Genomic DNA, 25,149 nt, shown 5'->3' on the forward strand with positions numbered 1-25,149 from the left:
GCCTAGTTTTGAATATTTTCAGTACCGTCGAGGCTGCGAGGAATGATTATTGCTGTACAAACGCCGATTTTATTAATCAAGAGTAACTGAGCAATGTTCTAAATGGAGAATAGTTAAAACTATGTCAATATTCACATATATATATATCTATATATATTCTTCTAAATGCGGCAAACATTACAAAAGATTTGTTTGGTGTTCGCTGATAAAAAAGAGTATTCCTTTCACATATATTTGTATAAAGAGCTCCTGAGCTACAGCTTCTTGTTAAGCCCTGATGTATATGGTTTCTTCTTACACTATTGGATTATTATAGGCGGCATATAAAGAAGGGAAAAAAGAATGGGTAAGACGAACGTAAATGGCATGGCATGCAGATGACTATATGAAATCTTTAAATTGAGGGCAATGGCCCATTAGATCACGCATGGTACCCAAAGTACTTCATTCTCTGCGCTGTCATCGTGGTTGGGAGAAGAGATACGAACGCTCCCCTCTGCTGACACAAAGACCGCGGCGGAAGAACTACACCGTTTTCAACGTACATGGTAACGATTTGCAATGTGTCCAGCGACTGGTGAACGCTCTTTGGAAAGATGCGGTAGACATTCGCGAGTTTTAGCTAAGTTTTAACTACACGGTTAGAGCTCACAAGTTTCACATTTGCTTGCTTTTGCATGTAGATCTCAGCCTCTCTAGTACTAAATAAGTCTATTCCTCTTTTGCATATTTTAGGTAAAACCCGGAATGAAGTATGAGGACGGGAATAACTTCCACGACGGAATGGTGCGTCAACATGTGTGAAGACAACAGAATGATGCAAGGGCTTACAGCTCCGCTTTTCTCATGACAGAGGACGTGTGGCCGAACGCTGTGTGATAGAATATTGCAGCACACATGTGCTTCCTGTGTTACTGTTTAGTTATCAATCACGACTTATCCAGTGGGCATCCCGACTGACCCCCTGTTGTCTTACCTGTTCAAAAGTGTTCAACTATTCGCAACAAGCATCCATGAATCAGAGGCCGCAGTTTCTGGGAGATGCGATGAAAATGACAACGAGCATGAACCATTAGGACACTTGCACAGCGCACTTAAAAAAAAAAATTCTCCTACTCTCTTCGCAAGTGGTCCTCCAATCGCCGGTGTGAGTATCATGGCACAGAAAGTCATAATGTTTTCTGCGCTTAATCTTAGCGATTCTGAGTTTGCTTCATGGTTATCGCTCTTAGTGCGCACACTGTATTTGTGAGGTTTCTTTATCAGCGCTAAAAATGAAATTGGCAGTTTTTTGAATGGAAAGCACTTATCTCATACATGATAACGAAAATTACACGTAGACTTCAGGATGGTTCTGACAAAAGAAAATTCAATATCAATATTGTTGTAGAACAAGACAAAATTTAGAAACTTCCATTAAGGCTTTGCGCAGTTGTGCTGTATTGAAAATACAAATTGGTCATTCGTGTATGTCACTTCTCCTTTGGAACAGTTCAGTATTCTTCTCTCAATTTTTTTTCTTTTCTATTGTACTACCCTTACTCTTTCTCTTCTTTTTCTCTTCTTACCCTTTTAAACTTTAATTTCAACCCACAAAGTAAACATCTTGGGTGTTACGTCAGGAATTTCTCTAAGCAAAAACCTTCAGATTTATTTACATCCCTTGACTCTTGTACTCGAAAGGCCACAACTACCGAACACAACTTCAGCAGCTGTATACATAATGTACGACAACTTCCTAAGTAGCAGAAAGTAAAGTAGAAAAAGAGTTCCAACGAACTATACAGTGCTTCTAACCAGAAGTAGGCTGAAGTTGTAAAACGGATGGCTTGCCTATCTGACGTTTTTGTTTTCAGGAGTGCCTGAAGAAGTCATTGGGTTTCGAGTCTCCCAGGGAAGCTCTTAGATTTGACGGCATTGGCTCAAATAACGCGCAGCAAGGTGGAATGAGTGATGATGCTGAGGATAAATTCGAGTAAACGATATCTGTACACCCAGAGGTCCTTCACTGTAATGCAGTTCACAGGAACAACGCTTTGTCTTTTCAGAAACCTGCGGAGAAAGCCGAAACTTCTTGCGCGTTGTTTCTGCTCTTCATTTATCTCGCTTCTGTAGGTCCTCTGCACGTTACAGAAAACTAATGAGCAGTACTTTGCACCGGAGCTACGACAAGTCAAACGATAGGAACATCGACGTCACGCATTTTCTACGCAAGTAATAAAAGTTATGTTTCAAAAGCAGATATAGGCCACTGGAAACAGAAAACTGAGCCTTTCAAGTAGTTTTCCAGCAAGGGAAAGCGGCTAACGCTGGCAAACATAAAAAAAAAGCACGGGTGAAGGTAACCACTAACAGTTGGGGCTGCAAAACCCTCATCAACCATTCTATACACTGTACATACAGCCTAGGCACTTCACTGAACACTTCAGCCTAGGCACGCTGGCACTGTTCGGTAAACCAGAACCTTTTCTAATGTTTGAAAATAATCCCCAATTTAAGAGCATCCAGCATACCACCTGCATCTGTACTTGCGTCAGCGGTCTCATTCAAACCTGGTAAGCTCTATTTGGTAGTGTTTATCACAGGGTAAAAAAACGGCCGCTCATTATCGGGTCGGATGATGGTCAGCTCCTCGCCCCGGTCCTTTCTAGCCGCGAGGTCCGCAACGCTCAGCACGGGGGCGTCCGGGGGCACGAAGGCGGACGTTCCGAACAGAACCGAGCGCGACATCTGTCCAAAGGCGTTGTCGAGGTCCCGGATGTTGGTTTCGTTGAACGCAGCGGCGCGCAGTGGATCGTGCTGCGACTCCCCGCGGTTCTGCGACAGAAGGTTCATGGCGAATGCGTTGCGCCAGTATGGGTAGGCATGTGGCTCGTAGAGGACGCTTAGCATGTCCAGTCCGGTTTCGAGGCCGTAGTGCAATCGATGAACAAGATGCGGATGCCGTTCCAGTAGAGCTTTGGTGGGCAGCTCGCCCGCGTTGTAATTCCAACGCGAGTCATTCAACCTGCGCAATGGAAAGTAGGACCTCTGAAGTGACGAAGTGGCGCCGCGTCTTCACGTGCTTCACAACAAACTTGTAAGAGACAGGAGCGACGCACCTAAGAGGCTCTGCACCTCTAAACTGTCACACGCTGTGTACCGGTTTGCTTAACGCTCGGCCTGCAGTCCGGCTTTCTCTTCACGCCAGACGCACTAGATAAGTGTCAGACTTACGCAAGACTTCGAGCCGAGGCAAGGCAGCAGGATGTTATGCTGACCGACTACGCAGATGGCACCTCCTATAGCGGCCTGTACACCCGCCCCAAATTGAAGCAACCAGTACAACCCAAAACCGAACACCTGATGTTGGAAAGTCCATGCGGTGCGGAAAAAAGCACTTCCGTCTGGAACGCATGCGAGGAATGGATCGGACCAATGGGCGGCCAAAAGGGCTGTAACATGGCCCATGAGTTTCTCCTGGCTGTAGCCAGGAAATTCAGGCTATAACACCAGGTGTACATCCATCTCCTTGCATCGCGCCTTACGCTCCCGGCACCCATTCCCATTGTTCGTATTAGTGAAAAGAACCATATCATGAATGAAACATTTATTCAATCAATCAGTATGGCTTTGCGAATGGTGCTCTTTAAGACCGAATCGAATGCGCAAATGAGATATCGCCAGAAGCGAATTTATTTAAATATGAAATGCTTCTCCAACAGCTTGCGAATTTCAAGCAGTCGCTTTCACTAGTAAATTTGAAGTGATGTTCACATTGTAGCATATTCAATACTTTAGCAAGCTTTTGTCATACCACTGCACATTGTGAAACGTTGTTTATTCAAAGCGCATGCAAACAGAATATTAGGGTTATATTATGAGCTTGTCTGCATATTCGGAAATCTTCCGGTAATGCATAAATGATAGTGCTTAACCTGGAAGCGTCCAGCTCCGCGAGCAACGTAATGCGCCCTTGGATTTGTAACTTCTCGTGTTTCATGTCCGCCGTAGCCGCCGGAGATGAAACTTAACGCAAATTTTCTCCAATTTTGTGTTCCATCTTCGACAGCTGTGGGTCTCGGATAATCGGAAATATCTGTATTCACGAAAGATATGACAGTTTCATTCGAAAACCAAATTGTATAAGGACAATATTAAATTCGACATTTGAAATTACGTTCGTTGGCATGTCCCTACAAATACGATTAAGCGAGTAAGTGTAGGTAGCGCCCGACCCGACGATCAGTGGCAGGCTTAGAGCTGTGCAACTTTATGGCAGTTTTGGTAAAGCAATCCATGTGGGGACACGCGCAGCCTCTGCAGGAGTATGCTAAATTGCTGAACGCAAGACTGGAACCTTATAACACGATAAGATTCCTGGATACATTTTACAATAACTTGTGCAATTCTACTCGTTTTCTTAAGACAAACACGTTTCCTCGTCAGAAATAGAACAGGCTAAGCAAGGCAGACACTTAGCGCCTATGGTGTTCTTTTAGGTGATGGGTCTCCACGTAGTGCCGAATGGGGTAAGAAAATGAAGCGGCGGAGCCTTCAGGTGGATAAGTACGTCCCGATGGAAGCGCGATTGAGGATCTCCCGGTTGTGAGTTCACGCCTCATAGAAGATGCGTTTCCGTTTGTAAAAGTACGGCGTGTCGCTCCATAGCTGTAGTGCTAGTGGCGTTAGTGTAGACAGTCTTTCTGTTACGGTTTCCGCCAGAGGTTTTCTTTTTCTAAAGGCGAAAGGCTTAGGTGCGTCCTAGACCCAAAGATGCCTTGTCTGGCGTTATCGAAAAAATTGACCGTCCGGCGTTATGGCACCAAAATTCAGTTACACCTAAATTTATTATGCCAACCACGCCCATTGGGGGGAGTCGAGCATATGGCTTCGATGTTAATTAACGCAAAGCTAATTCAGATGGAGTTAACTAAGGGACTTAAAACCACGACTTTGCCGGGAGTCGTACCCTCAACCTTTAATGCTACGAAAATTTATTGGCACCAGAAATATGTGCCAACAGTGATGGTAGAGTTCACGACCATTGGTGTTAACGCGAAGGCAATTAATGCACTTTCCAATAAGGTAGAATTAATTAAGGCACTCTACCCAACCATCTTTTATGGCAGCAAACAAGTGATATGAAGTAACAGCGCATTCGAAAGAGAACACCGCTAACTTCTGGAATGTCTCGTGATCGCGCCGCCTTTGGTCTTCATCCTCTTTAGCGTACGCTAAAGTCGCGGTCAACCTTCTTTTTTTTTCATCGCTTTCAAGTTATTCCTGCGATGTATATTATTACGCATGCCGTTGTTTATGTTATTTGCCGCGATTTGTATTTCTCGCGATCGTTCTTGTAGTCTTATCTGTTCGTAACAACTGTGCAAGGACTCTACCCGAAGAAGGTAGAATATTTCAAATAAATAACAGTCTTTAGATGACTAGCTGGCCAAGAAACTTACAGCCGCCAAAGCACCACCATGATGGAATTCGCATTGTCGCCTGCATGATTATGTTCAGATATGAAGAAATTAACTTATATAATGCTCCAACTACTATGATTATAAAGCATAAAAAGCATCTGCACTTTCCTAAAGGTTTCCTAGAAAGATCCGGTGTTTTTCTTCTTTTTTATTTATTTATGAGTGCGTGAGAGGGAGGTTAAACTAGCTAGCTTATCGACTACCTATGCCCTGGTAACGCGGGTCTTCACTGAATCGGATGTCGTCATCCACGCCTGCTGTTTATTCGCACTGGAACTCAAGTTCACCTGCACAATGCCTGAGAAAGACAACTTTCTTAAATACGAAGGGCCTTCCATTGCTACTCTTCAAAATATAATCCTGTTGCTTATCGTTTTCATTCCTACGTTCGCGTTTAGGTTGGGCATTCGCCTGGTGAACTGGCAAACATCGTATTGCTGTATCATGGCGGCGCGCTAGTGGTGTCCGAGACCATGCGTGGCCACTGTGCGGTAGTCTTTCTTTTACTCTCCAGAGTGAGTTATGTTGGCCTTAGGCTTCATTCTAGATGGATTCTATTCCCTCCGAACCATGGAACAAGCTTCTCAGGGTAGAAAGTAGTATCAGTAGTAGTAAAGTAGTGAAGTGGTCAGGCCCGACTTACTGGCGGTAGCTGTCTAGGTAGAGCCGAAGGAAGCGCGAGTTGTTGTGAAAAAACATCAGGTTGTTTCCCATAGAGTCCCGGCTCCCAAAGCCCACGGATGCCTCGTATCGCCGGAAGCGTTGCAGGGATTGAACCACGAACACGTCTCGGTCTAAGCAGTAGCCTCCGTAGCGCATCAGAGCTTTGATGCGGAGAACGTCGGTTGCGTGGTAAGACACCTGCGTGAAAAATGCAGGTGTGAACCAAGGAAATCGACGACCATTTCAAATCTATTCGGTATCACATGCCCAAAATAAATAACATTTATGCCCTACTGTTTCCGGTACCATTCAGTCACTCGCATAAATAATACTTTTCAGCGTGGGCGCATCTTAAGCATCAATATTTCATGTGTGGCATCAACGCTATAACTTATGAGATAAAGTACAGCTATAAGTCATGCTTAGCATAATTTCTTATGTTGGTGCTAACTTTGCGCATCACAGCGTGCTCTTGCTGTAGAATAAGGCGGTGAATGGCTTGTACGTTTGCTGAAGAGTATGTGGGGAATCTATAGCAAGAAGCAACACAGTTTTGTGCCAGAACATCCTGCTACAGCACATTGAGTAATATCGAAATATTTTGAAGAAGCTAAACCGTATAGTGTAAATGTATTGAGGTGCTTTTGAACGCATTGTCCAAGCACGTAGTCATTTTTAGTCTTCATCTGTAGTCCTGCCTATGAAGACAATCCTAACAATCACCTTAGAGTATTTCACATACGAGGTGCTTCTTTAAGGATGCGCAGAATTTTCATGAAAAGGCTACAGGCGCAGCGAGCGCTGTATTTTGCACAGGAATCTTTAGACGAGGCAGACATAAGTTCCCTCCAATAACGTGTGTTTCACAAGAATAGTTTAAAGAAACAAGTAAATAACTTTTAAGTGTAGGACAGGCAATGTTTCTACGTGGAAGAGCCGTTTTCCGTGAATACCTTATGAAAGAAGATATCTTTTCTTAGTGTCCGGAGGAAAGAGATTCTACACTCCCAACTACACGTCCCGAATGAAAGGCACTTTTTTTCCGTGGCTACACAAGCGTCCCGAACTCTTCGAGAAGCTTTTAAGCCGAAATTGACCTTCGAAGAAAAAATAGTAATGTAGGGTATTTCTGGGGTTTTTTCCAGCGTTGTGCCCGTCCTAACCGCGCGTCTCTAAAGAACCAAAAAAGATGATCGATAGGAATAAATAATTGAATGAAATAAATATTTTATGAATGCAAGACGTGTAACGGAATACAAAGGTTAACAGACTTGCTATCATTAGGAAGCAGTCGCGAAATCAAACGCAGGTTGCTTGATGTGAGTATGCTAACGACCAAGCGCGTTTGGATGGGGACACGCGCATGTGATGAACACGAATCGATTAAAGTGGCAGGATGAGCGCGACTTTGCTCGTTCGTTATCGACTCGCGGTAAATATATTTTACTCGATTCAACTTCTTCATTGGCTACACATACGGCTATGACGCACTGCATGCGTCATCGTGGGAATTTCGAATATATGAGCTCCCGGGGCGACGCATTGGGGCGGTGCGCCCGAATGCTCCTAATCCATCGCTATGCATGAGGTATGCATCGCGTTTCCTTCAAAGCTTACAAGAACTAGCTGCTGTGTTCGTCTGTACTAATGTTTCTTTGGTGTTGGCTCAGCTACGTCATACTGGTTACCCTAAACTTTCTTTTTTTCGGCTTCAAATGGTTGTGTGTACTTGCAAAATGATTAATTTCGCCAAATATATTGCGCTATAAGTACAATACTTTGAAGCGATTACGCGTCTGGGCAGACACTTTCTAAATTATGTGTCCCGAAAACAAATACAGGCAAGGAATTCTATGAGAAAGATTGTAATAAACGGCGCTACAAGGGCGTCTGCAGCCAAACGTACAAACACTAGACAAATCCATTTACCATTACCCATCGTTCCCATGGTACCGACACTATAGCAGCGGCACAGTTCCCTCTACTGATCATTGTTGGAAAACCATGTAAGTGGTACGGACTTAAGGCTGTCTGGTTGAAGCACATTTATTTACCTTTATGGGAATGCCGAAAATACCAGTGGGGAAAGCAACAGGGATGAAGGTGAAGTTGATGCCTTCCAGAAAGCGAGTGTAGTTCCCTTCAAAGCCGCAAGGATTGCAGTGAACGTATATCTTCTCGGGCCGATGGTTCAAATACATGGATCGGAGGGTCACCACGTCAATAAAGTCCACATTAGACGAATTGTACCTGCGCAGATGTCAGAGTATCGCATTTAATGGGGAATACCTGTAAACGCGGCGTTACAGACGTGGTAATTATGAATAAAGAGTTGCAGAGCAATACATGACCTGTCATCCATGTTGGAGTGTTAACTGCAACGAAATTTGCAGCAAGAGCGTCGCATTGAGATGCACCCGCAATTCTTTCGCTCACGCGATAAAAAGGAGCAGCAAAGCGCGCAAACGCACATGCAAAAAGAAAGACGCATCATGGCGGCCATGATGTATGTCCAGTTCCTGCAGCAATCGTTTCCGGTGTTTACAATAAAGAAAAGCATGGCCTTCGATACCGGCTTGAGTTCCTCGAGGGAACCGTTACCAAGCTTGCCAATTCATTATGCCGCAATTCAGCGTTGCCAGCCTGCTTTGTGATTCAAGTGCGGCATAAAAAAATTAGGATACACGTTTTCTACCACACCTGATGCCCTCTAAATTTTCCAGCTATCTGTAGGACATGTAACATGCAATGCACAATTGATGCTCGAAAGTTTGGTCTTAAGATCCCTTTTACTTAATTGTACACATTCGTTTACCACAGAAAGGTGCCAGAGGCTTCAGATTGATTTTGTAATAGGTGTCAGCTACATAATATAGTGCGGGCGATAGAAACAAGACACACGACATATCTCTCCGTCACGTGATGGTGCAGCTTTCGTGGAGCGGGTAACTAAGTGCCGCGCAACTGTTTATACTCTGCACAGCGTTTTGCACAAACCACGTGATGCACACGACCGCTTTTATACTGTCTTTCGGATCGACCCGCTTTCCTTCGACACTGTAACCAGGATTGACGCGCATATTTGACCTGGCCGATCCTGGAGACAGCGAAACAGTAAACAGCGGTTTGCTCGGCGGAAGACCGACTAAAGCAGATGTGTCAAACATCAACCCAGAAAATTTAGCATGGAAAGGTATGCCTTTTTAAGAAATTGTGCTCTTTATGGGTGCCCGCTGCTTGCACTGAGAATACTTAGGTAGCATGCGTTTCTGTCATTTAGCAATTCCGTAAAAAAGTACGGCCGTCAGCTTGGACATAAAAATGGCCAGTCAAGCTGCGAGTGGTGTCCTAGCTATGAGTCATTCCGCAGATTCCTTCATCACGCAGGCAGGGTCAGGACCATCCTGGAGAGTCCGAAAAGAATACTTTGCTTTAGACGGAGCTGAAAAGCGTTTACGTCCTTCTCAGCAGAACTGGGAGCGGGAATTTCACTGCAGGCCTCCTTTAAGTAATACAGATAGCTGTATGATAGCCAGAAGAAGTGTTCGACTTCTCACCTAACCAAGTGCAGTATGTCTGGCACTATATCATTGCTGTATCCCGCAAATCCGTCCGTGGCATAGAAGCTCCTTGGACGATGCTCTCCGTGTGTCGGAATGTGCATATTTGTGTAGGTTCCAGTGAGGGAGAACCTCAAAAGGCAGTAGACTGTCCCGGTATATACGAAGAATGTTAGTGCAGCCAGGTCCAGGCCAACCCTAAAGAACGAGGGTGGAATACCTCACAGTTACTGCACAGTTTGAATCATCAAATTATTGCCCTGACGTAACGCCTCCTAGATAGCACGAGGCTGGTGGTCTTTGATCCCTGACGTCATGCTCTTTTCCCGAATGCCATAGAAAGCATCGAATGCTCCCGTCTAGTCTGTCGTCATTTTGACGTCACCACTTTTGTCACGTGCGGCTTTGGTAGCGGTTACTGGATAGCAGTCTTCTGCCCTCTTTCTGATGACGTCGTGCTACTTCGACTGAAATTTCTATTTCTCAGCCCGGCGTGAGTAGAGTGGTGTCGTCGAAATCACCACGTCTTACCAACACCACACAGAAGACCTGTTCACTTCGATTCTTAACGTCATGCTACCTCACCCTTAATTTTGATAGCCAAGGCTGACGTGACGATATCGGTGACGTCAAAATCACCGCGGCTTCTTCGGGAGCATCCTCATTGGATTTATGGCACTCGGGCCAGGTACCATGACGTCATTCATCGGAACGAACTAGCTTTCTACTATCTAGGTAGTTTTGGGCTTACTCAGTAGCTTCCCCATTAGATTCTATGGCTATCGGGCAAGGCAGCATGACTTCACGGGTCGAAGTTCAGCGGTCTTGTGCTAAGAGACGTTGGCATTGGAGTCTATATTTCTGTCCAAGTAGTATGCTGTCATAAAGCAGAATGCACACACCTCCTATACAGGAGGGTTCGCATCGAAGCTGCCGCATTAGTTCGGCGATGAGCAGCGATGGTCAGAAAATTGGTTTCTACCCAACGCTTTTGCTTTATTTCTCTCCGTTGAACGCCGATAATTTTCTTTCTTATTTTGGTGGAAATTGAGGGAGAAGGCTATTCGGATCTCAGCGGCGTTTCATGCTCAGTATGTTTATCGAAGACGATACGGACACAAGCAAAATATTAAGATATGGGTAGTTTACTGCGCACTTGTAGCATGTATGATTATGTTTAAAGGTGATGTAAATTTTTTATTTCAGATTTATATGTAAACCCAACTGCTTAGATTGAAAAATATCGTCGCCCGACTCTTAAGATGAAAATTTGCATAAATGTGTATGTCATTTCCGCTCAAACATTCGACAACAGTAGTCTTCATAAATTATACAGTCATTAAACCATTAAAGCACACTAAAGTACGCTACATATAAAGTACATTATTGTACATTATTGGAAAAAAAAGGAAGCTTTCTTCCACCCCGACATGAGAATATAGCCCGAATAAAATAGCATTTGCGTTATAATGACGGAGTTAATTTTGTCAACTTCATTGTTGACTTTTTTCAAGCTTTCTGACTTCACAAAACTTCTGGGCAGAAATTAACGTTTCTACTCAAGAATTTAATGCCACTGCTTTTAACTGATTTTAACTTGTACATTTTAATGCAATATCTTCGCGGAAAGCCATCAAAACACCACCCAAGCACTCATGCAAAATTAACGCTTCAAATCAGGAATTTATTGCCACTGCTTGCAGTTGGTAGATATTTATTTGTACATTTAAATGCAATAACCACCCGAACACATTTCGCACGAATGCACTCCCGGGAGCGCGCCAAGAATTAAACGGCCGCGAGAACCCGAAATTTTGGTAGATCCCACTGGTTCGGAATCTATCGCGGCGGCCAGCAAAGCCAGCAGCACTTCAATTAGCATCGAAACCTACGTGCGCGAATGTTACTGCATTGGGCTTGCATTGAATGCAGCCGCCGTAGACTGTCATCGAACCAGTGACCTGGTGGTGAGTGGAAGAAGGCGCTAGCGACAAAGTCACTTTGCGTTGTGTAAACAACTAAAAGAGGTAGTAAGAGAGAGAGAGAGAAGAAGAAGCAGAAGAAGAAGAAGAAGAAGAAGAAAAGCGTTTCATGGTATATAACGATATTGGATTCTCTAATGCACACTCCTTGTCAAAAGTATACGAGCCATGTAGGCGTGCCGTAAGTTTTAACACACTAGGGATTGAAAACAACTCCCGTACTCATTACACAGAGGTAGCTAGTGCTCAGGGGCCCCACGAGAATGGAATCCCCAATACGCATGGGAAAGGCTCTGCATAACCCAAATTTTGACAAAAGCTGAACGACCCCGTCAAACACTCAGCGCCACAGTGTTGATTAAGCACGTTTCGGTTTCTGTAGATTAGGTTTCAGCAAGTTTACATCCCATTGTGCTCTGTCTGCCATCGTTCGTGCATGGAAATCAATACAAAGGAAAAGGAGAAGAACAGGGAGCGGCGATTCTTTTCCTTCTTGCCTTTCCTCAGTGGCCCGAGCAGCCCTCCCGTCCCATTACCGCGAGTGTCTACCCTTCACCACTCTCACTACAGTAATCGAACATAAATGAGAAGAACGAATCTTTATGAATACCGTAAAACATTTCAGACGTACCACTGTAAGAGTACCAGCAAATGACTCCGGAAGCCAACCGGACGGGTCATTCCTTTCGGGTGTCCAGGCAACTCATTTCGTGGCTTCATGATGGCTACATGTTCCTGTGCTGAGCAATTAATGGCACATGCCCACGTGGGCGGAGACCAGCATGCGCGGGCCAAGAGGAAGAAGAGAAAGCAAATACCAAATTAAGTTTTAGAATTCAATGTCATCCGAATATACATCTAAATACACAATGTAGCATAGTAAACCAAATTTCAATGGGAGGCTTGCAAAGGAAGTAAATATATTTTTATTGTTTTACATCAGGCTAGCAGATGGCGCGAAACCGAAAGTAGCACTAAAGGAACTTTTACTGGAACGCTCTTATTGCTGGTCTTCATTCATCAAAAGACTGATACCCACTAAGAGGGGTCAAGCAAGAATCGAGTGGATTAGCTAATCAACCACAGAAATGAAATTCCACTTGTTCTATAAAATGAACACTTCTAAAAGGGCAAACTTTCACAGTACAAGCCTTATAATGATATCCATCGGGGGGCATGGTCTGAAAGAAGTACATGAATGAGGTGAAAATTTAAATGGCTTTAAGTTATTATGGTTTTAAGTAATCGCAAATAAAATTTATACTCGCGGTTCTCCTCGGCGCCCCAGATGTATGCGCGATTGCAGTTTAATATAAAAGTTTGTTTAAGCGACCATGGTAGAATTGCGACACGTGGTCATGTCCTTTGACACCATGGCCTTCGAGATCCTGCAGCACACGGTAAGATCTCGAAGGCCTTGGCTTCGTTGCCGTGTTACAACAGCTTCCGGGAGGAGGATGTCTCGTGACATGTTGCGCCCGTTGATACGTCGTTCTCATGGTCGGAACACGCTACACCCGCGGCTGTGCGATAATCAGGCGATTCTTAACATATGGTTACAGAACATAATTTCCAGTGTTGTGCGCAGTACTCGCATTATCATGCGAACGTAAATCGCACATTGCCTTTTTAACTCTTCTAGTGGCCCTGTTGTCACGGTTCCGCGGCACACAAAATCTGACCTCATTAATCCCCGCCGGATGCTTAAGCGAGATAAATCCTGATGTTGAAGTGATGTGTGTTCATCCAGCGAAAACCGAGTCAGCGTGTCTCCCCTTGTATGTAGTAGAAAACAACGTTTCCTGCATGAGGGTTCCAATGAAACTGAACACTCCAACAAGCTCATGCGGATGTGTGCAATCAAGGACGTGTGTTGAACCCGCCATCTCGTCGACACCGACTGCTTTCCAGGTGCGAGACGGCTCACCTGCCAAGTTTTAATTTGTTCCGCGCGAAAACACGCTGTTATAAGGCATTGTTATGTTCGTATTCAAAGCTCTGCAAGCGGTTGGAGAGCCCCAAGCGTTCTTCCGCTGAGCCACTCAGTGTTACCGGCACGTTCTGCTCTACAACGAAAAATGTTTCTTGGCGAGATTTTTTTTTTCGCTGAAAGTAACAGCCGTACTTTTTCATGTGATGCAGTTTTGTGTCCAAATAAATGCCGTAAGCTTACCCGGCAGGCTTCTGTTGGCTTATCTGGTAGCGTCTCAATGTCTCGTTTCGAAATAACGCAGCAGTGTGCGCCCGTGTCTAATTTGCACGTCATTGATGTGCCTTCAATATCAACCGTCGCATTCTAGTTGTCTGTTGTTGTGCTATGCGCCGTCAAACTTTCCGAGAAATAGTCCTCGTCTGCTTCTAGACGCAGCCCACGCAATCTCTGCGTCTCTGAACCGCGTCTTGTGATGGCAGCGGCGTCTTGCATAATTGGACAAAGTGGTTCCGCCTGCCGCACTTTTTGCAAGTCTTCCCGTTCGCAGGGCATATTCTGCTGCGATGTATCTGGTAGCGGCATTTACTGCAGACGTTTCTGTTACTTGCTACTGCATGAACTCTCGTTTCTGAGCAGTTAAGGCTGCTTCGCTTATCTCGCGAAACTGCTCTTTCCCTTGCTCATGGGGGCGACAGATATCGACAGTCTTCTGATACGAAGGGTTTTCAGCGATCAACTCTTCCTGAAAATTCTTGTCTGGAATGCCCAGAATAATGCGGCTGCGCAGCATGCGATCTTCTAGCGCTCCAAATTCGCAGTTTTTAGCTAGCATACGCAGTTCGGTCAACCATTCATTGAAACTATCGCTTTCCTTGTGTTTTCGTGAGCCGAAACGGAATTCCTGCAAGGTTAGATTTTTTTCAGGCTTGTGGAAATCCTCAAATTTCTGTAACGAGATGTCGACGTCGTCTTTGTCTTGTCCTGCTTCAAACCCGAACGTGCTGTACGCCTTTCTAGCCTCCTCACTAATCGTTACTAGCAACGTGGCTGCCTGCACATGTTTGCTGGTAGGTAAACTCACTTTTCCAAGTTTGCCACCCAAGCTAAGCGTTGCCTGATGTGTCCAAGGGCTTCGGCGGTGGAAGAAGGGACGCTGGCGTCGACATGCCGGCTAGAGACCGCTGCCACCATGTAAGCAAGCTGGTTGTCAGTGAAGAACAACGTTTATTGCCGGTGAGACTCTGGTATCTATGGGAACAGGAGCGTGACGTCACAGGTCACGATGCCGCGTTGGTGGCAGTTCTGCCACAGACGTTAAGAGATTGGAATGAAAACATATTGGAATAATTTTTGCGTTATGGGGCCCCTGAATATGATCTGTGATGCCGACAGAATAGGTGTCAAGGCGCAACGTGGGCCGATAGCGCCATGTGCGCTTTAGCACCCATGCGCTTGCTCGTCCCCTGCGTTCGCGAAGGATAACATTGCTGTAACTTTTTTTTTAGATTCCGTCTTTAGGAAGTGAGCTAAACGCTATACTCGCTTCACCGAGACACAAAATGTTCAGTGTTGCCTTACTTATGGTTTAGCGCTGCGTTTACGTGGTGTACGCACACAAATCACTCACACTGTGATAACTATAGATAACTTATCAAATCAATGAAAACCGGGGTAGTTGGTGTTCACTCCTTGTTAACTTTGTGTGGTGTGTGTGTATACTAGGCACTATTTTCATTTCCTTTCTGTACCGCGTCGTTCTGTCACGCTGCAGTAAATAATGGACTAAACTTATGTAGTTCATCGTTCGCACTGTGCCATGTAATACCGTGTTTCCCGGTGTGTAACACTGGGAAACACGGTATTATTTGTTCTAAGATTTTCCGGCGGTGCGTCTTAACCAATGTAAAAGATCTATATACGAATTTCTGCCATAATGGAGATAGGAGAGGCCGCACGGCTGCACAAATGACAAAGGCGTTAGTCAGAAAACGGTTCTGCTAGACAACGTGCACTTGACGTGAAGAACACGATTTCATTTTGCGCATACAGAAATTCGTGCGAGGTGAGTCTCTTTGATTGCCTAATTATCGGACTCTCAGTGGAGCGTAGCAGTTGAGCGCTTCAAAATCGGGCAAGTACGGCATTTTGCGGCGAAGATACGGGCATGCGAACCCTCTACCACCTCGTTGCAAGGTGTGTAGTATTGTATAATATGTGCGTCTTATGCAACGGTGCGCCTTATAAATGAGCTTTTTCGTAAATATGGCTGCTCTGGGCCGCAAGTGCGTCTTATACAAGACGACGACCTATACGCAGGCAAATTCGCCATTTTCTTACCTTAGAGGGAGCGTAAGAAAATCTAGAAAAGGGCGCATATGTTCGCCGGAATACCCTTCGCAACTACACATACCGATGGAAACACTACACATGCCAGGGCTTCAAGTGGCTACATTGTGCGTGTAGTTGAAGCATCTATCTGCTCCTTCTTGCACGCGTGTGCTTATTTGGAGTATTCCTTGCGAAGTGTAGTACGAACTATGCCTAATTTCTCTGATTCTGAAAAGTAGTTAGGCTACGAGGAATGCTTAGTGCTGTACCAACGCCGATTTTATTATCCAAGAGAAACGGCGAAGTGTTCTAAACGGCGAACGGTTTAAACGATGTGAATAACGTTTTGCTGCACTACGCTGCAAAAAAAAAAAAAAAATAGCATAGCCCTGGACACAGGCAATATAATTTCTGATATATTTAATGGTTGCGCCAAACTTCACGAAAATCGAAAACCTAAAAAAAAAAAAACTAGAACCTTGTTTACCAATCAATTTGCTCAGTACCAAAAACAGCTATGGCAATTACGTAAGTTCAACCGCATCAATTTAATCTGTGAATTTACTTTTTAACTAAACGTGTTACAATACTTAGAGGATTCTGCAAATGCCCTATTCACAAACCGTGGGTGTATACGAGTGTGCCATACGTTATATCAATTTCTGCTGCTTCACATTTCGTAATTGTGATATAGAGTTATGCACTGGGCACTAAAGTTTACTTCGAGTTTTCAACAATGTTCGAATAAAAAGACAATTCTGTAAAGAAATATTGATCCCTGCAATATATATATATATATTCTCTCGGATCAACGCGCACAGAGGACTGGGATACGTTCTTCAAGAATAACAGGACAAACCGTTAAAAAACAATCGGAACAGAGGCACGCCTTCTTCGTCCTCGCCCAATTTCAGCCACCCACTGGACGGAGTCCGTTAATGCGTTGTTCTTCTGCGTACAATACACGCTTCATTTGTACTTCCCTCAAAGAGCATCGCGCCGATGTTTAAACCAGGAATGTCACTGGCGGAAGTAAGGGTCTCTGGCAGAGTTATTCGCGCACATACGGCTTCATGCGGACAACGTGCACAAGTTCAGGACAATATGTGTGGTGCCGCGTACAATTATGACTATCGGGAACGACCCCATACGTGACATCACTGAGTCGCCGCAATACTCGATAAGGTTCGAAGTATCGCCTTAAGAGTTTCTCGGAGAGGCCTCGTTTCTGTATGTGTGTCCAAACCCACACTCTGTCGCCGACTTCATAGCTTAGTATTCTACGGCGAATATTATAGCGACCCGCGTCGTAGTCTCGCTGCTGGCAGATCCGCAAGGGCGCGAGTTGCCGAGCCTCTTCTGGGCGTTGCGTAAACACATCGGCGTCGGTGTCAGTGTCGTCAAAGTCGTGTGGAAGCATCGCATCCAACATCTTCGTACATCCCGTCCGCGAACAAGGGTGAACGGAGTCATGCGCGTGGTCTCTTGTTTCGCCGTGTTATACGCAAAGGTGTTATAAGGTAGGATGTCATCCCAATTTTTATGTTCAACATCCACGTACATTGAGAGCGTGTCTTCAATTATTTTGTTTAGGCGCTCTATTAATCCATTGGTTTGTGGACGGTAGGCGGTTGACTTCCGATGAGCCGTTCCACTTAGCAGCAAGACGTGATCTAAATGTGCAGCCGTGAATGCGGTTCCTCGGTCTGTTATGACGGCGGTCGGCGCGCGTTGTCGCAACACAATGTGCTCAATGAAAAAACGTGCCACCTTAGCTGCTGTGCTTCTCTGGATTGCCTTTGTTTCAGCGTAATGTGTGATATAGTCGGTTGCGACGACGACAAAGCGATTCCCTGCAGCAGAAGTAGGAAGTGGGCCTAATATATCCATTCCGATTTGATCAAACGATCTTCGAGGAACCTGGACGAGTTGAAGGACGCCGGCTGATTTCGACGGAGGCGACTTGCGCCTCTGGCAATCGAGGCAAGTGCGAACGTGATGTTTCACGGTGGTGGTAAGTCTCGGCCAGTAGTACCCCTGCTGCACTCTGGCCAACGTTCTCGTGTAGCCTGAGTGACCAGGAGCCACCTCGTTGTGACAGGCTTGAAGTACTTCCGTACGAAGAGCTGTGGAGCAGTGGAAGAAAAGTTTCTTTTGTAAAGGACTTTGGCCCGCCAACAAAACGACAACAGTCCTCTTGCGAAAACTCTAGGTGGTTTCGCAGATCTGCCCTCTAAGTAATTGTTGAGTTCAAGCAACCTAGCCTCGTCCCGTTATTGTTGCGCGATGGTGGATGTGTCCAGAACACAAAGAAATGTCGAGTCTTCTTCGGGCGGACTAGACGACTCTATCGGTGGTCGAGACAGGCAACCAGCATCCGTATGTCGTTTCCACGACTTGTACTTGACAGTCATGTTAAACTTTCAGCCGTAGGCTCCAACGCGCCAGTCGTCCAGAAAGATGCTTAACGTTTGTCAACCAACACAGTGAATTGTGGTCGCTGATAACTCTGAAGTGGCGGCCATACAAATATGGGCGAAGTTTCATAACCGCCCATACGACGGCAAGGCATTCCTTCGCAGTCGTGGAGTAATTTGCCTCTGCGCGTGAGAGTGTTCTACTTGCATAGGCAAGTACTCTTTCTGTGCCCTCCTGCCGCTGCACAAGAACAGCTCCCAAGCCAACATTGCTTGCATCAGTGTGGAACAATGTAGAAGCAGTCTCATCAAAGTGAGCGAGCACTGGAGGTGTCTGGAGACGTTACCGCAAGTCGTTGAACGCACCTTGCTCTTCGTCGCCGCATATAAATGCAACGTCGTCTCTTGTCAGGCGAGTTAACGGCGACGGAATGCGAGCAAAGTCTGCAATAAACCTCCCGTAATAGGCAAAGAGGCCGAGGAAGCGCCTGACAGTCTTTTTATCGGATGGTACGGGAAACTGTGCGACGGCGGCACTATTTTCGGGATGCGGGTGGACACCTATGTGTCTGACGACGTGACCAAGGAACTGTAGTTCCGCAAAGCCAAAGTGCCACTTCTCCGGTTTCAGGGTAAGGCCGACGGACCGGATAGACTGCAGAATTTCTTCAAGCCGTTCGAGATGTTCTTCGAATGTTGCGGAGAACACGATGACGTCGTCGAGGCACACTAAGCAGGTTTTCCACTTCAGGCCTGAAAGCACAGTGTCCATGAGACGTTGGAACGTAGCAGGGACAGAGCACAAGCCGAAAGGCAAGACCTTAATTTCGTATATGCCGTCTGTTGTCACAAAAGCAGTTTTTTCACGGCCTCTCGGGTTTCCCTCGATTTGCCAATATCCGCTTTTTAAGTCCATTGAAGAGTAGCAACGCGCGAGTCGAAGCCTGTCGAGTGAATCGTCTATACGAAGAAGCGGGTACACGTCTTTCTTTGTCACCTGATTTGGTTTTCAGTAGTCCACACAGAAACGCAGGCTGCCCTCTTTTTTCTTAACTGGAACTACAAGAGATGCCCATGGACTCATTGATGGTTGGATCACGTCGTCTTTGAGCATTTTCTTCACCTGTTCTTGTATGACTTCACGTTCTCTGGGAGGAACACGATAAGGATTTTGGTGAATTGGTCTTGCCGCATCCTGTATTCGGTGCTCTGTTAGAGGTGTCTGATGGACGCTGGACGTCGACGCAAAGCAGTTGCTTAACATGGCCAGTAACGTAAGAAGCCGTTCATGTTTGTGCGGTGACAAAGCAGTGCTGACGTCAAGTACAGGAGCTGGGTCTTGCGTAGGCGCTTCTTCGAGTAGTGAACAGCAGCCGTGGACATCCACAACACCGTCAAAATAAGCCACGTTAGAAGGCGCCGTCGCTCTGTGCTAAAATTTGTGAGCAACAGGTTTGTGCGCCCGTCGGTGACGTTTACGATTCCGCATGTGGCCGAGATACCATGAGTGAACAACAACGTGGTTATTTGGTCGGCAACGCCTTCGCAATGAAAGGGTACGTCACATGCTACCGAAACAAGGGTACATGATCGAGGTGGGATGATGACGTCGTCTTCTGTTAGATGAAATCAGTGGTGTTGCAGTGATATAATCATCATCATCAGCCTGGTTATGCCCACTGCACGGCAAAGGCCTCTCCCAGACTTCTCCAACTACCCCGATCATGTACTAATTGTGGCCATGTTGTCCCTTCAAACTTCTTATTCTCATCCGCCCAACTAACTTTCTGCCGCCCTCTGCTACGCTTCCCTTCCCTTGGAATTCATTCCGTAACTCTTAATGACCATCGGTTACCTTCCCTCCTCATTACGTGTCCTGCCCATGCCCATTTCTTTTTCTTGATTCAACTAAGATATCATGAACTCGCGTTTGTTCCCTCACCCAATCAGCTCTTTTCTTATCCATTAACGTTACACCTATCATTCTTCTTTCCATAGCTCGTTGCGTCATCCTCAATTTAAGTAGAACCATTTTCGTAACCCTCCAGGTTTCTGCCCGTACGTGAGTACTGGTAAGACACAACTGTTACAGCAGTGGTGATAAGCTGTAACAGGTGATAGACACAGCGGTTATAAGCTACATACTAAACCAGGGCTATTATAAAACGTCACCATGCGATCCGGGATGTTAATTATGGCGGCATATTCTTTCAGAAACTCCATTCCAATAATTTAATCTTTACAGCAAAAAGGCAGAATGATTAAAACCGCCGTGAAAGGATCCCCGATATTATTTCTAGAAGTACATCTTCCAGCAGGCATCAGTAATTGCCCGCCTGCCGTCCTTATGTGAGGTCCCATCCATGGCGTCTTTACTTTCTTCAGGCGGCGGACGAGTTCCTGACTCACTATAGAGAAGTCGGCACCAGTGTCGACTAACGCTGTCACCGGCTGCCCGTCCAGGAAAACATGAAAGTTGGCGCTCACAATTTCTTGGCTGTTCATCGGCTTCACAGCGTTCTGCAGCGGGAGTGTTGGGGCTTTTTATTGTTTTGCGGCGGGCCTGCAACCTAACCCCTAGAGGTCATCGTCTTGAGTTTCCCCTGCGTGTCTGGGCGACCTTCGTCCTCGGAGGTCAGGAAAAGTACGTCCAGTGGGTGAAGACATCTGACGTGGAGCGGTTGGAGAACACGACCGAGAGCCGAAATCGGACCTGTAATTGGGGACGGATTCGTCATTCGGGTGCGCTATTAGAGGTCCCCGAAAAGTAGCGTCGTCGTGGCGCAACATGTAATCCTCGTTTGCACGTCGACCATAGGACCATGGACGATGAGGTCGAAAGGATGTGTGGCGACGCCAGCAATTACGCGAAATATGGCTAGCGCCTCCGCAATGAAAATGAAGTGGTCGCCTATAGATGGTGCGCCATACGTCGGTTCTCCGATATTGCGGCCGTCCCATAGCGTCGTATTGCGGCGTTGACCGAGGCGCGGCGAACGACGGCTGGTAGTGTGACTGCAGCGGCATAACGGGCGCGCGCCTCGAAGCCTCCTCTTGTGGCGGCGACCAAGGAGCAGCTGTCGGAGGCTCGTGGTACGGCGGTGTGGTTGTGACGGGTGGTGGACATCGGACAGCGGCGGCGTAAATCATTGGACGCTGGTGATCTTCAAGATCGGCTGCCGGGAACGCCTGCCTGATTTCGTCGCGCACCACTTCGGCGATTGTTGCTACGGGTCTATCCAATGTCGGTGTCAGAATCTTTTCCACTTCCGCTCTTACAAGCTCTCTGATCAATTCACGCCAGGAATTCTGATACTCGGCAGTCCCTGCGGCGGCATTGATTCTAGTGCTGGTGGAAGGTCGATCGTACTGCCTGCACCGTTGATGAAGAGCCCGCTCAATAGCCGTAGCCTCTTTGATAAAGTCAGTGACGGTGAATGGTGCATCACGCACAAGCCCCGCCAACAACTGCTGTTTTACACCTCGCATGAGGTAGCGCAACTTCCTAACTTCGGTCATGTTCGGGTCGGCTCTACGAAAGGGGCGGGCCATGTCCTCGACGAACAATGCTACCGAATCATTATGTTGTTGCACCCACAGCTCCATGATCTGCTGGGCGTGGTCGCGTCGGTCAGCACTTGCAAAAGTATATGTGATCTTCTGCCGAAAGTCATTACATGTCTTCAGGCTAGCTTTATGGTTCACGTGCCAAGTACGGTCACTGTCGTCAAGGGCGAAACAGGCGTGGGAAAGCTCTTGCCGCTCAGTCCACTGCTCATTCTGTGCGACGCGTTGATACTTGTCAAGCCAGTCTTCAATGCTTTCGAAGACTGCACCGTGATAGCGATCGGGAACCAATGGATCCAGAACGGTTACCTGTTGCGGACTGGGAAACCGGCTGCTTTGGGGTGCTTGCGGTGGGCTGGTTTCGACCATTGCGAGATGTGTCCAGCTCCCCGAGAGAGGTGGTTGAAGAGGGGAGAACTCCGGGGCAAGGCCTAGCAGTCGACGACTAAAGCGATGTACGGGTGGTGTAACTGGGGACAATGCGTCCGGGCTAGACTAACGACTCCCAGAATGACTCCGGAGCATCAGGCGAGCTCAGTACCCAGCACCTCCACGAGTGTCGCGGTACAACGCGGACAGGGAGGCGTTCTTCACGAACAACAGCACAACGCGTTCAAAAACAGATGGAACAGAGGCATGTCTGCTTAGTCCTCGCCCAATCTCAGCCACCCACTAGACGGAGTCCGTTAGGTATGGTATGGTATGGTATTCCTTATGCGATGGCGCACACCCACTGTGGGGGATTGGCCAAGATTTGGATGAAATTAGGCTATCTTTATTAAAAACTGAAAATGGTAAAGCTAACTGAGGAAATGAACAAAAATAAAATGTTTAAGAATTCAAGACAATCTCTTTGTAGCAATCATAAAATCCTCCACGGTTGAACAAATATCCCTGTGGCACTGTCCAAGAGAGGAGGCTCCTAGAGAAAGGATAGTTATAATTGAAAAGCTCAAACCAAGCTGTGTAAATCTTGATTCTAGATTTTTTCTTAAAGAAGTGAAACGGCGGCAGAATAAGAAAAAATGCTCTATTGTTTCATCTTCTCCACAGACTGGGCACAGAGGGGAGGGCACCAGACGAGCCCTGTGACGATAGAAGTTTAATTTTGGTATTCGACAACGTAATCGGGTAAAGATGACTTCAGTTTTTCTGGTGTGAAAAGAATTTTTAGGCCAAGGGAATAGGAGGTGTCGATATTCTGAAAAATTTGCTACAGCTGGGTTCAAAAAGTCTTGAGTAATTGTATATGCCCCGTCGTCGTTGTCTTCTCCGTAAAATACACGCGTCAATATATATATATATATATATATATATATATATATATATATATATATATATATTGTCGCGATACAAGGCGGACAGAACACAAGGAGACGTTCTGCTCCCATCGTCGTCGTCGTCTGCAGAGAATACACGCGTCATTATATACATATTCATGCGCACTAAACATGCCACCAGGTACTTTATTTCATTGTGAACGAGGCTCCCATCTGGGGGGAACCGAAACATCTATTCTTGTATTCTTTCAGTGGTCGGCGTCCTCCTTTTTACCCGTCTTCATGGTGCCTCCCGACCTGAAGGGCCTCCGTCAAAACCTCGACTTCAAGTGCCCTAAATATTACAGAAAGTTTGTTTGGTGTTCGGTGGTAAGAATGATTTCTCCTTTCACATTTATTTGTATAAGGACATGCCGAGCTACAGCGTCCTCTATATGGTTTCTTTCTTCCCTGTGGGATTCATAAAAGGGGCATAGAAAGAAGGGGAAAAGACTGTATAAGAAGAACGTAAATTACGCGGCATGCAGACGACTGTATAAAAGTTTCAAACTGTGAACCATGGCCCATTAGATCACGCATGGTTCCGAAACTCTTGTATTCTCTGGGCTGTCGTCGCCGTTAGGAAAAGAGAAACGAACGCCTCCCTCTTTTTACATAAAGACCGCGGCGGAAGAAATACACCATCTTTCACGTTCACGGCAAAGATTTGCAATGTGTTCAGCGACTGGTGAACGCAAAATTGCAAAGATGCTCTGAACATTCATGAGTTGCAACTAAGTTTTAAATACACGCTTGGAGCGCTACAGTTTCACATTTGCTTGCTTTGGCTCGTAGCTCACAGCCCCTCTACTACTAGATAAATCTATTTCACTTTTGTATTTTTTATGCCGACACCAGAAAGAATTATGAGGAGATGAAGATCTTCGACGACGGAATGGTACATCAACGTTTGTGAAGACAGCAGAATGATACAAGGACTTACACCTCCGCTTTTTCTCATCAGAGAGGATGTGTGGCCGAACGCTGTGGGATCGAATATGGCCGCAGACATGCGCTTCCAGGCTTGCTGCCTAATTTTCTTCACGACCAATGGAGTTGGCGTCGCGACTCATCCCTCTTATCTCAACTGTTTAAAAGTGGTCAACTATTCATAACAGGCATTCATGAATGAGAGGTTGTAGTTTCCATGAGAGGCGATAAAAAAAGGACAAGTGTGAAGCATTAGGGCCCATGCGAATGATATTTTTGAATTTTCCCCCCTACTCTTGTGGGAAATGGTCCTCCAATCGGTGGTTTCAGTAACACGTCACAGATAGTAATAACAGCGTTTTCTTCCCTCACTTTTGAGGTGGTGAGGTGTTTTAAAGAGGGCTAAAAATGAAATGACTTGACAATTTATTGAACGGGAAGTATCTATTATGTCATTCTTGATGATGCAAATTAGACGTAGCCTTCAGGTTGGCTCTAAGAAAGTTTCATATCCTTATTATAGTAGAAAGAAAAAGATAACAAAGGAAAACTTCTATTACGGCTTTGTTCAGCTATGCTACATTAAAAGTACAAGTTGATCGTTCGTGCATATCGCTTCTCCATTCAAATACTTCAGAATTGTTTTCCTTTTTTCCTTTTTTCTTCTCTTGCATTACCCTTACTGATTTGTTATGTTCTCTGTTCTTTCTATTCTTGCCATTTTAAACGTAAATTGCAACCTACAACCTAAACATCTTATGTAGAATGTCAGGAACTTCGCTAGGGAAACACCTTCAGTTTCATTTAAACCCTTTCACTCTTGTAATCGAAAGGCCAGAAGTACCAAAAACAAGACACTTCAGAAGATATGTATAGATGAAATACGACGGTCTCCTAAGTAAAAGAAAGTTGATTATACAGAGTTCAACGAAGTAGAGTATATTTCTAATAAGAAGTAGGCTAAAATGGCCAAGATAGTGGCTTG

At 45.8% G+C, this 25,149-nt stretch overlaps 1 protein-coding gene across 1 annotated transcript; it reads right to left on the minus strand.

Moving 5' to 3' along the window:
• Positions 1–2,562: 2,562 nt before the first annotated feature.
• LOC142558502 (uncharacterized) lies at positions 2,563–8,490 on the minus strand. Its single transcript, XM_075670629.1, has 4 exons — positions 8,480–8,490; positions 8,183–8,378; positions 6,109–6,326; positions 2,563–3,007 (listed from the first exon to the last, which is right to left on the minus strand). The coding sequence occupies exons 1-4, from the start codon at positions 8,488–8,490 to the stop codon at positions 2,563–2,565; spliced, it is 870 nt and encodes a 289-aa protein (XP_075526744.1).
• Positions 8,491–25,149: the final 16,659 nt, after the last annotated feature.

The sequence above is a fragment of the Dermacentor variabilis genome, chromosome 9 (genome assembly GCF_050947875.1).
Source record: "Dermacentor variabilis isolate Ectoservices chromosome 9, ASM5094787v1, whole genome shotgun sequence".
NCBI lineage: Eukaryota > Metazoa > Arthropoda > Arachnida > Ixodida > Ixodidae > Dermacentor > Dermacentor variabilis.